We start from the raw sequence: 12,309 nt of genomic DNA on the forward strand, positions 1-12,309 counted from the left end.
TAGTGTTCAATTTGAAGTGAAAATGAGTTATAACTTTCAAGTTAGTGAAAGCAGAAGACTATTAGTTTTCACTTAGAGTCTAAAACATTTATTATGGTTAGCTAGTAAAACTATTAAGAATAGAAAATCTTTAAGCTTACTTATTCTTTTACGCGCTCAGGAGTAAAATAAAAGGATGCAACTGTGGAAACGAGATTGTATTTATGTCCCAGGTGGGTTGTCAGGAACAAAGGCTTACGGACATCTATCTAGGTCAGACGTGCAAGCTAGTAGCTACCGAGCTCTTTGCTAAGGATTTGAGAGAACTCGAGTGACGCGATGTATGCAGGACATACGAGCAAGTTTTCACGAGAACGACTATAAAAGACTTTTTTAAAATTTCATAATAAGAAAGCATGCAAAGACTTTCTTTGTGATCTTTGTAGTTTTGGTAGGTGTAAATTTTTATCTAGATATTTTAGATAATTAAATAAACAAGTGTAAATTAAAAATTTATAACACCCCCGACAACTGAAGGTTACAGTAAGAACTGGAAAAGAGCTGATAACTTTCAAACGGCTGAACCGATTTTCTTGGATTATAGCTAAGAACACTCTCGATCAAGCCACCTTTCAAACAAAAAAAAAACTAAATTAAAATCGGTTCATTAGTTTAGGAGCTACGATGCCACAGACATATACACAGATACACACGTCAAACTTATAACACCCCTCTTTTTGGGTCGGAGGTTAATAAGAATATGTGTATTGCGCCGTGCTACCCTAAACACCTCTCCACTCCTCTCACCAAAGCTTGCATGATGAAGAACACTTATCTAAGCACATAAGGGCGCTATTGCCTACGTTATGTTAGTTTTATGTTTCATTATTTTTAACTATATTGTGTGCATTAAAGCTTTACTATCATTCAAGTTTGCAGGATAATCTTATATTTGCACTGTATCAGGGAGCACGGTAGTGCCCCCGCCAAGACGAGCCTACATTTTAAATAAATACTTAAGCGTCATGTATAAAAACTCTATAATTGAAAAGAGATTCTAAAAAACGGAGTTCACAATAATCAAGTACGACTGAAAGTTAGTAATATTGAAAGTTTCGAAACTCGTATACATAACAATATGTAAAATTTATTCAGTTAGAAATATTTCCACGTTTTCCGTTTCATTGGTGCGCTAACAACAACAACCTTGAGCAGTAAATAGACCTTGGATGTTAGAATGTCAGAGTTATTCTGCGAACAAAGGTGTTTTCCGGAACCAGCAGATATTGGATCTTTGTGTTCGCTTTAATTTGTTGCATCGTATCTATTTGATACTATTTTCGTTTGCGTGGATTTAGGTTTATTTAAAGACTAGCGACCCGCCCCGGCTTCGCACGAGTGGACACTACCACGAAAAATCCTATCTATTTTCCGGGATAAAATATAGCCTATACGGATTCGGAAGAATCCCTCTAAGTAATGGTAAAAGAAATTTTGAAATCGGTCCAGTAGTTTTTGAGCCTATTCAATACAAACATACAAAAATACAAAGGTTTCCTCTTTGTAATATTAGTGTAGACTAGCGCGACTAGACTATGACCGCGACTTCGTCCACTTGGATTGCACAAATTATAACTCCCTATATTACCTTCTTAGGGGTTGAATTTTCAGAAATCCTTTCTTGGAGGATGTCTACCTCAAAATATCCATCTGCATGCCAATTTTCAGCCCGATTCGTCTAGTAGTTTGCGCTGTGCGTTGATATATCAGTCAGTCAGCTTTTCCTTTTAAATATACCTATAATGTTTACACTTCCTCTTATCCGACTTTCCTCAGAATCGTTCTCTCTGATTTTTCCCCTTTATGGAATGAAAAACCTAAATTCACGCGGATGAAGTTGCAAAAAAAAGTAGTTGTGACTTATAGACAGACAGAGATGATGAAACTGTACAAGTTTCTTGTTACACTACGGGTCCCTTAAAAATACAAGAGTCTAAACTCTAAACAGATTTTTATCCTGGCAAGTTGAAGCACACTCGCAGCTTTGAAAGCAGTGGAACAAAATGAAATGAAATTACTCTCGGTGGGGTGTCTACATCGTAAAAGTGCTATTCCTTAAGGACGCAACTTGACTCATAAAACGCTGGCGTTAGTTATGACGCAGACTGATGCTAGCGCGTGTACCTGGTGGCATTTACTAGTTTTTTCTTTCTTGCATTTGAATGTTTTGAAGCGAAACTTCTTTACCAGCGTAAGAAAGTATTGAGGCATACATTTCTCCTACATCTATGGCATGTTATACCTATGTGGAGACCCTCACAGGAAAATGGTGATTATAAACATTTTAGTAATAGGTATCCATTATAGACGAAATACATAAAGCGCGCATGATACGCGCAGAAAGCTTTAGAACGTAGGTAACTTTCTGCGCGAGGATATCTATCTACTCTGCTGCTTACTAACTACTTGAAATAATGTATTCTCGAATTAAGTAAGGGTTAAGGGAAGTTTCTTAATATACCATTGAAATGGGACTTAATAAAAAGTGAAACAAACGAACGGATGCGGGATAGTTTCGCTTCTGTCGGGTGACCCCATGACATTTGACTATTTTTTTTAAAATTCAATGATGGTAGAGCTCTTGCCTGCAACGCTTATTTGAAGTTGTAGTAGTTGTCAGTGTGTAGCATAAGACGTCTGATCTACTGAATTTCAGAATTCAGATCCTATTTAACCTTTGAGCTATTGAGGTTGAGGCTTAACTGTCAGCAGTTAAATACACAAAAGGTTTAGGTTCTAAAATTTAAAGTTGCATGCACTGAGCCACTGAAGTAAAACAAGATGAAATTATATTGCTCTATGTAGAGGGGATCCACCGTAAAAGCGTTTTCCTTCAGGGTTTATCTTAACGACCCATAAACTACTGTTGCCTGTAAATAAGCGAAGGCGGGCGTGGAATTATTGCTTTAAAATTGAATTATAGGTAGTGTAATCCAAAATTTAAAGTCAGTACGTTAAACTTTATAGTACTTCTATCAAAATTAGTTCAATGATTTTAACAAACCCTCGATCAATGCAATTTCGTTTAAAGAAAAAACCCAATAAAATTTGCTCCTTTATCTGCCAAACATAAATTTCATTTAGAATTGAAAATGCAGTGATATAAAATGAAACGATATCTCTCAGAGTGCTAGGTTATGGAGTGAACTTCTATTTAATATGACTCATAAAACAGATGCTTTGTAGAACCGGCGAAAATTGCTTTATGAATCTTTTTGCTGTGCAGCTTTCGTATATTTCGTATACTACGATATACGAAAAATACACGTTACGTCAGTGACTGATGAAATTCATTCTACAAATAAATATTAATTTCTTAAAATAAATATAAGTAAATGCCTAATTTATTTAGGAAATAAAGGCTTACATTTCTACATAGTTTCACCAGTTTTCTACAGCTGATTTTAAGAAAAGATTCGCTTCTCAAAGAGACTTCACTGCGACCAAAAATTTCGAATAAATCTTTTCTACTATGCACCAATTTCAGTGACACTAAATCATACTTATTTATAACCTTACTGATTAAATGATGCGCTTGACTTCGTCCGAGTAGAATTTTTTTTTTAAAATCCTGTGGGAATTCAAAAAACCTGAATTTCTCGCGATAAAAAGTAGCCATTCTCCAGCTGCTACATCCATGCCAAAAATATCACATCTATCTTTCGCTCCGTTGCGGCATAATTTGCAAGGACAAACAAACACACTTGCGCATCTTATTAAAGTAGTAGTAGTACAAAGGCCTCCATTTCCTCCTGCTTATTCTAGGTTTAATCATACTTGGCGTTAGTTCTATATATTTGCTAACCCCCGACCCAAAAAGAGGGGTCTTATAAGTTTGACGTGTGTATCTGTGTATCTGTCTGTGGCATCGAAGCTCCTAAGCGAACTAATGAACCGATTTTAATTTAATTTTTTTTGTTTGAAACGTGGCTTGATCGAGAGTGTTCTTAGCTATAATCCAAGAAAATCGGTTCAGCCGTTTGAAAGTTATCAGCTCTTTTCTAGTTACTGTAATCTTCACTAGTCAGGGGTGTTATAAATTTTTAATTTACACTTGTATATTATGTGCATCGAGTTCGGTGTTGAATGCGTCTCAGGGGATGTTAACGAAGTACCTACTTGAATATTTAAAAAAAAAATTGACGGAACAAACAGATTTAATTTCCGCTACGTCTACGGTTTCGTGTCTGCGTCAGTGTGAAAGCGACACGGCTCGGCGTCGTCGGCGGTCGATACGTCGCGACGAAGGCGTCATTCTAAGCCTTGCCATCAACAAAGAAAACGTTTCATAAAAGAATTTAAATATGCTTAAGATAAACCCAGCTAAATACAAAAATATGATTAGGTATAACAGTGGGCATATTTTGAAATCTGCTTCTTTCTGGACTCCCCAGAATCATAAACGCCAGATTGGTAGGCCGAGGCGAGGATGGCGTGATGAATCAAATAAATTTACATTTACGTGTCCTGAAGAGGCACAAAATAGGGAATGGTGCAAAAATCTATAAAGAGACCTTTGCCCAGACATAGGACAGAGTACAGGCTAATTTAGATTATATTAGATATTTTGAAAAAACATAACTGAAGATGTCGAGTATGAAGTGCATATGACTTCACCTAGAATGTTGTTCCAATCAGTTTTCAATTTTGATAAGTAATTGTTCGATGAGTGTCATCATAGTTCACTCTAGTATTCTGCTAAGCTTTGCCATTGCCATGTACTTACTAACTTTACGCAAATAACAAATATTACTTAATAAGTGAATTGTGTATTTCGATTTTTTTAAATATGCGTTCAAGCATGGTGTAACACTTAAAAAAAGTTTAATGTTCATATTTTTTACTAGCTGATGCCCGCAGCTTCGCCCGCGTGGATTGGTCAGATCCCTGCAGCATCAGGATTGAGGAGTTGGACTCCAAATTTTTTATGAAACAATGTCGCGAAGTTCCTCTATCGATTAAAAAAGAAATGACGCAAATCGGTTCAGAAATCTCGGAGATTTCGGTGTACATAGGTAGAAAAACACAACTCCCTTTTTGAAAGTCGGTTAAAAAAGTAGCCTATTTTACTCCCTGGTCAATTCTCTACTTGTCTGTGAAAACCCCGTCAAAATCGGTCCAGCCGTTCCGAAGATTAGCCTTTTCAAACAGACAGACAGACAGACAGACAGACAGACAGACAGACAGACAAAAATTTTAAAAACGTGTGATTCAGTGTTGGCATCGTTCAAATAACCATATGAGCTTAATATGAGGTAGTTATTTCGAAATTACAGACAGACACTCCAATTTTATTTATTAGTATAGATAGGTACCAGTCGCAACTAAGACCCATATAGACTAACTTTGCAAAGCTTCGTGTTAAACAATTTGGTATTCAGACTTAAATTTTTTTTCATGTCATAATATTGCATAATACATAGGTAACATTTTGTGTCTCTTTGTTACAGTTATCGTCAATCCGAAGCTGCCCCCTAACAACAAGGAAGGCGCTAAAAGCTTTAACTTTGATTTCTCCTACTGGTCGCACAATGTGAGTATACATACTATATAGTTAACGATTTTAGGCTTAATTCGTGGTTAAACGACATAATGTAAATGGACGGGCACCTTCATATTTGTTTGCGACAAATTGCCGCGAGGAGCCAATGCGACTGCAGCCCTGCAGCCGCGCTGCTTTGCAAATGTGAAGGTATTAAAGTCTAAATTTTTTGTACATATTTTTATCATTGGGTTCATCATAATCTATTATTGCATTTACCTTGTTTTCATCAGGTAATAAGCAGCCATTAACTATTTCATATCCCAAATATTTAACAATTAACAAGTTTTGGTAAGTTTTTTTTAATTGAATTTTATATTTAACTTCCTAGCTCTGTCTAAACCTTTTAATGATTTAAATCTAATAATTTTTATGCACTTTTGTGTACTTTTGAAAGTGTTAAGCACTTTCAGCTTTACTTTATCCTTCCTTGTAATCCTCATATCATGTCAAGCGAAATAATGACAACTGCATGAAGCCATACATCAATCTATTCGCAGACAAGCTCATTTGAATAGTTTCCTAGGCACTAGGGCTTGAAACTCGGACTATTTTTCAGTTTCGAAGACGGGTTTTGATGCTCAGCGTTCCAAGTCAGGAGTTCCGGAGTTTCGAAGCTTCTTTAAAAAAATGTGATTAAATAACGAATTTAATTTGAATATTTCATATTGAATGTCCAATTCTGTTAAGCATGAAATAAAACAAATCAGTCAGAAAAATGAAAAGGAAACTTTATTGTACGGCCTTTTAAAATTTAATAGTAAGATTTTTGTATTAGATTTTTTGATTAGGTTTTACATCAATAAAATTGGATAAGTTTTACCCTAATTCATATGTAGGCTTTGTGCTTTTATGTAACCGCTAAAAAACTTTTCTAAAAAATGAAAATCGAAACTCTTGTTATGTTCACGAGAACTCCGGTTTTACAAATGAATGTGTACTCATCCGAAGCTCCGAAGTTACACCAAAACCGGAATTCCGGAGCTCAAGCCCTACTAGGCACCCTGCATAACCAACACAAGGCATACATTAGATATGTTTAATCTATTCCCGAAGCAAACAAACAGATTGGCTTCCGGAACAAATTTCCTCTACCGACAACGGAGATTAGTAGGAGGGGGGGTACGACGCGACGATTGGTTATTAGGTTTCAATTCCTTCCTAAAGTAAACGTTGGTCTCGACTACACTTCCTTATTTAGTGAGTTTGAGAGTTTGTTTGCTGTAATAGGAATTCAGCTGAAGATTGTGGTTTGCTATACCTCTTGCTTTTGTATAAAATTATATATCATATCATATTATATATTTATCATAATTATTATATATCATTGAAATTGCCAAGAAGACTTAGGTTATCTTTAAAACATGAGTGAATAGGCAACTTCTGGGTAAACACGTTCCATTTTAGGTCATATCATCACTTTCCATCAGGTGTGATTGTGGTCAAGCACTTGTGACGAATAATAAAAAAAGAATAAACCTATACAATATACATATCAAACAATGGATACTGTGACTGACTGACTGGTTACTCAAAATTAATCGTCTGCACGCGGTCCCATATTAGAGATAGGTACCATTTCTATTATGTTATTTAGAGTTCTAAGTTCAATATACCTTTTATTTCTTCGCAAAAGGCAAACTTCTAACGCATTTTTGCAATACAACAACCAATGAAAGTATATAACTCGTTTAGGAAATAGAATGGCAGCCATATTTGATCTGGCACCAACGGGATTAAGGAATTAGATATCTGTCAAAGTAAGGCTTCTAATCGCAACCTTTGTTGTCTTTTCATGTGATCAACCGCTCGATATCTTATTGATCAATTCTAATAATGAACATTTGAAGCATTTACATAATTAACTAATATAAAAAATAACAAGTGTAAATTAAAAATTTATAACACCCCCGACGATCCAAAGTATTTGAGTTTTCCAAAACATCATTTTCAAATAAATAAATATGTATTTAGGCAACGTCCATCTTGACAGCTTGACATTTGTCTATTGACATAATATTAAGAACCTAACGATTATCTAACCTTCTTTTCTACAAGAAAACTAGAAAAGAGCTGATAACTCTTAAACGGCTGAACCAATTTTTTTAGATTATAGCTAAGAACACTCTCGATCAAGCCACCTTTCAAACAAAAAAAACTAAATTAAAATCGGTTCATTCGTTTAGGCGCTACGATGCCACAGACAGATACACAGATACACAGACACACAAATACACAGATACACACGTCAAACTTATAACACCCCTCTTTTTGGGTCGGGGGTTAAAAACAGATCGGATCTCACTGAACTACCTCTAGACCTCTAGTGATACTTAGTAGGATCAACGCAAAAGATCTAAGAGCGATTTCAGGTTAGCGTTTTTAGTTTTACCTACACTCTTTGTCCCTCGTGCATCTCGTACAAGTTTATGCATATGGTTTTTATACTTAGAAGCTCGTATACGCGGGAGCCGTTTCTTCGTCGGAACTCAGAATCCATAGTGCTATTGACTAACCCACTGGCAATGCAATGCTTTGAGTGAATTTCTACGCCAGAATGAGCGCGTGCATGCGCGTTCGTTTTATGTACCTGTATAATATCTGCTCATACAAAAGAGACCGTAATACGCGTAAGAAAAAAACGCTAATCTGATCCCTACAAAATTGTTGCTACGCTGATGTCGATCGCGAGATATTTCAGTACTCCATAGTCGCGAGCATAGTCATTTGCCAGAGTCATTGCCACGTACTTTTGGCGAGCTATCTCCCCAATCTACATGCTACGCTTAACAGGGCTCTCTCCGTCACTCGTTTCATACAATCGTAGTTCCAATTTCATTTGAATATTAAGCAACCAAAGTCCATGTGCAGACATATTCTAGAAACTAATATCTGTGTCTGTGGTGTTTTAGATTTTTCTAAAAATGTATAGTTTTAAAATTACAGGGGCTCAAAGATTTGTATGAAAATTTTTAATACCGCGTAACTTTGAAACCGAATATTTTAACAGAAATTTGGAAAACCACAGACACAGATATTAGTTTCTAGAATATGTCTGCAAAATTTCATGGACTTTGGTTGCTTAATATTCAAATGAAATTGGAACTACGTTTGTATGAAACGAGTGACGGGTATGAGCCCTCTTAAATAAACATGAAACAGAGATTTATTATAACATATCCATTTGGTTATCTGACGTAAGTAAATTGAGAGGCTGTCTACATTTCGCCTGTCGAAGGAGCTCATTAGTCACGAGTTGTGACCGCCGCCGGGTCAACCGTCTGCCAGCCAGACTGTAGGGTCGTGAACCTAACGCTAATCCTAAAGTTGCTTACGTTTTCTTTACTACTCGTATTTTTATTACCCGTAGCAACAAGAAGATTATATTCCTTTTCATTTAATACCTAGGTGCCTAGCGCTGTTTTGTATATGCGGATTACGGACATTAGAAATTAGACGGTAGAAACATTTTTGTGTTTTATACAAGGTGTAACCAGAACGTTAGCAAATACGAAGACAGGTCATAGTACTGATGATTACTAATAAGGTACCACAAAAAAAACGCTTAAATTAAAAAAAACCTGTATTTTATAAGTTGTAAATAAAACACCTGACTGATGCTAGATGTCAACGAACGTGACGTAAATAGGTCACTTGGGCTCAATGCGGCGGCGTAGGTGGGGCATTGACACGAGTTTTGTACGCTATACATTGCGAATTTGAAAAAACTAAATTATTAAATATTGGATAGAATCAGGCGTTACTTTGCGGAAGTTCATGTTTAGCAAGAACAGTTAAAAATTATTTTGCTATAATCCGCCAACAGAAAAAATCTGTATGGTCAAACATGCAGTTACAACTGTATTTAATTGTAATTTTTAACTGTTTCTTGCTAAATTATTAAAGCTGTAAAATAAGGTTATTGGCGTTAGATTGTGTTTAGTTAGTATAATAATTACCCTTCACTTACCCTTAGCTTCACTTATTATAACTTTAAACACTTCGTCTTTGAAAATGTCTTAGTTAAAGATGTTCTGGGAAGTGTGCCGTAACCTTTAGATCAGTCAATAATACCACCAACACAATTTGCGCATCACAGATGACACAATACGCTTCTAACCGCAAACTCCAATCTCTCCGCCAATTAATTGCAATATGATTGCAATTGCGGGATGCGAAATTGTAACGTTTGCGGTCTCATCTCCAAATGAAATGGACTACCACCCGTGTTCACAATCATTACTATGAGGTCTCACAGAGTGCTCCAACACACACAGGTTCCTCCAATCATATTACCGTATCACATCAATTTTCAATAATCTGATTGGTAGAATCCACACTATGTGTTCAAACGCACTGAGAGATCTCATAGATTGTGAATACTTACGTGAATGATATGGTAACATTCATAGTTTCATCTTTCGGTATTCTAGATCTATTAAAAGCGTAGCTCGTAACGAGACAAAAGACGTTGAAAATGGACACTACGTTTTCACAAAAAGTACCTATCACATTAAAGAGATCCTACACTTTGCATCACGGGTGTACTTTCTACATCCATGCCTTATTATGTAGATACTATAATGCTTCTGGTTGCAAGTTGCAACAGAAGTATAAAAACCATCTTAGCAAGTAATCCGTTCAATACATTACCTGTTCTAAAAGGTACCATCTACTCAACACCATCAAGTATAATATCGTCAAAATTGCCCTGTCCTGACCCTTTGCCACTTCATCTTCGCAATCCGCTGAGCCATGTCAGATACTCCAGTTCTCCTACGGATCTTCTATTGGCACAAGGTAGCGGCTGGTAAATTGAGGTAGACTTAAGGTCTGGCTCTATTAATGATAAATGCTTTGGCGTTACCAGGCATTGGGTATTTTATATTAAATTCCTGATTTTTTAATTTCGATTCCATTAATATAATAATTCGAAACAAGCTCTAAAGAAAATCTCTATGTATAACCTCGTCTTATTATAAATCGTGATCGTTTTAATATTTAATTTACAGGCGAACTGAAAGATATTACAGAATTTGCAATTTCAATGGCAGATTTCGCCGAATCTGCTCAATTTATGCAAATCTGCTCAATTTTGACGCTCCCAACTCGCTGTGGAAATAATTTTGCTTCGACAATAAAATGATTATAAGATTTGAATATTCATGCTAGTTATTAGTTAGTGAAAATATTCGTACGATTTTCGCGGCAGATTGCTGTGGACCGTGTAACGTTTTGCACTTTCTGTCGAGAGACACCGATCATCAATTAAGAGTACACCTACATGTAAGTATGTACATGTAGTTGTACTCTTAATCGCTGAATGATAGATACAGAGCTTTGCTGTTTGATAAGTAACTAAATATATAAAAAGACGTTAACTGCAAAAAAATTGTTTAAAAGGTATCGCCAAAAATATTTTATTATATATCAAATTTAGAAAAGTGATGTTTCTAAAAACATTTGCTACGTAGTAGGGCCAAACTAAAAGCTAGTTAAAAACCTTGGTCTTTCATAGAATTTTTGAAAATTCCGTTCTTTGACTAACGCGATAGCTTAAAATCTCTTTTTATATAATAGGAAAGTAAAACACCTGGCTAGGTTTTTAATTGACTAATTTTGTTCACAGCCACATGATCCCGAATTCTCTTCTCAAATTATGGTGTACAAAGACATTGGCGAAGAAATGCTTCAACATGCCTTTGATGGTACGTACACACTATCCCTTGATAGCTTATTTTTTCCAAGAAAAAAATAGTGATCTATCTAATAATATAAACAGAACTATCTAACACTATGCCTCTCTTATCAAGAGTTAGATTTTGTTCCGTTTGCCATGGAGTCTTGGTGCTAAAAAGTTTCACTGCGTTAATAAGCCTCACCTGGTAACAAAAGGGCTGGCTTATTTTTTGCGCAAAGATTATCCTGGCTGTCCATCGCGGAAATGTAGCCAGTATTCAGCATAATGTAAAGGGGTAAGGGTTCAGTAAAAACTGCAATACCCCTTCCAGGTTAGCCCGCTTCCATCTTAGATTGCATCAGCTCACACCAAGTGAGATTGCAGTCACGGGCTAACTTGTATCTGAAGTTAAAAAAAAGCACCATTCCACGTGGGTATGATTTGTGGAGTAATTAGATGAGGCTAGCTTTAAGTTTATTGTAACATTTAAAAAAGGAAAAAAAACAGAACTTAGATTTTGAATAACCTTAATATTTATTTGCAGGCTACAATATATGCATATTCGCCTACGGACAAACGGGCGCGGGAAAGTCCTACACGATGATGGGACGCGGCGAGGATGGGCAGGAAGGCATCATCCCACAAATCTGTAAAGATCTGTTCAGACGCATACGACAGACGACCTCGGAAGATCAGTCTTACTCGGTAAGATACACGTCACCAGATAACCTACCCAGTTATGCGTTATACCTTTAATTTCATATTATAGGTAGGTATAATTTCATATTCTTAACGTAACTATATAGTTACGTTAAGAATATGAAATTAAAGCCACAACGCATAATAACTGGGTAAGTTCCTGCGGTAGTTGAGCGGTGCGGGAGGGGTGTGATGACGCGACGCGAGTGCTCAGTGGTTCGTCTACTAGTGACAACTGTGACTCTTCCATACCGCTCCACTATCACAGGAGTCTCCTCAGTTATGCGGTAGGGTGACAGTTCACTCACACACACTCACAGTCATTTGCCTGTCTGTGTGACTCACTGTC

The 12,309-nt window shown here is 36.3% G+C and overlaps 1 protein-coding gene across 20 annotated transcripts in view; it reads left to right on the forward strand.

Annotated features, from left to right (window-relative positions):
* The window catches only part of LOC123873790 (kinesin-like protein unc-104), a 114,468-nt gene that overhangs the window by 65,087 nt on the left and 37,072 nt on the right, over window positions 1–12,309 (forward strand). For all 20 annotated transcript variants that reach the window (XM_045918824.1, XM_045918822.1, XM_045918838.1 and 17 more), the window contains 3 exons: window positions 5,490–5,572; window positions 11,211–11,289; window positions 11,806–11,966. In XM_045918824.1, coding sequence (XP_045774780.1) covers window positions 5,490–5,572; window positions 11,211–11,289; window positions 11,806–11,966 — 323 coding nt within the window. The remainder of the gene's footprint in view (window positions 1–5,489; window positions 5,573–11,210; window positions 11,290–11,805; window positions 11,967–12,309) is intronic.

This window comes from Maniola jurtina, chromosome 17, assembly GCF_905333055.1.
Source record: "Maniola jurtina chromosome 17, ilManJurt1.1, whole genome shotgun sequence".
In the NCBI taxonomy this organism is placed as follows: Eukaryota; Metazoa; Arthropoda; class Insecta; order Lepidoptera; family Nymphalidae; genus Maniola; species Maniola jurtina.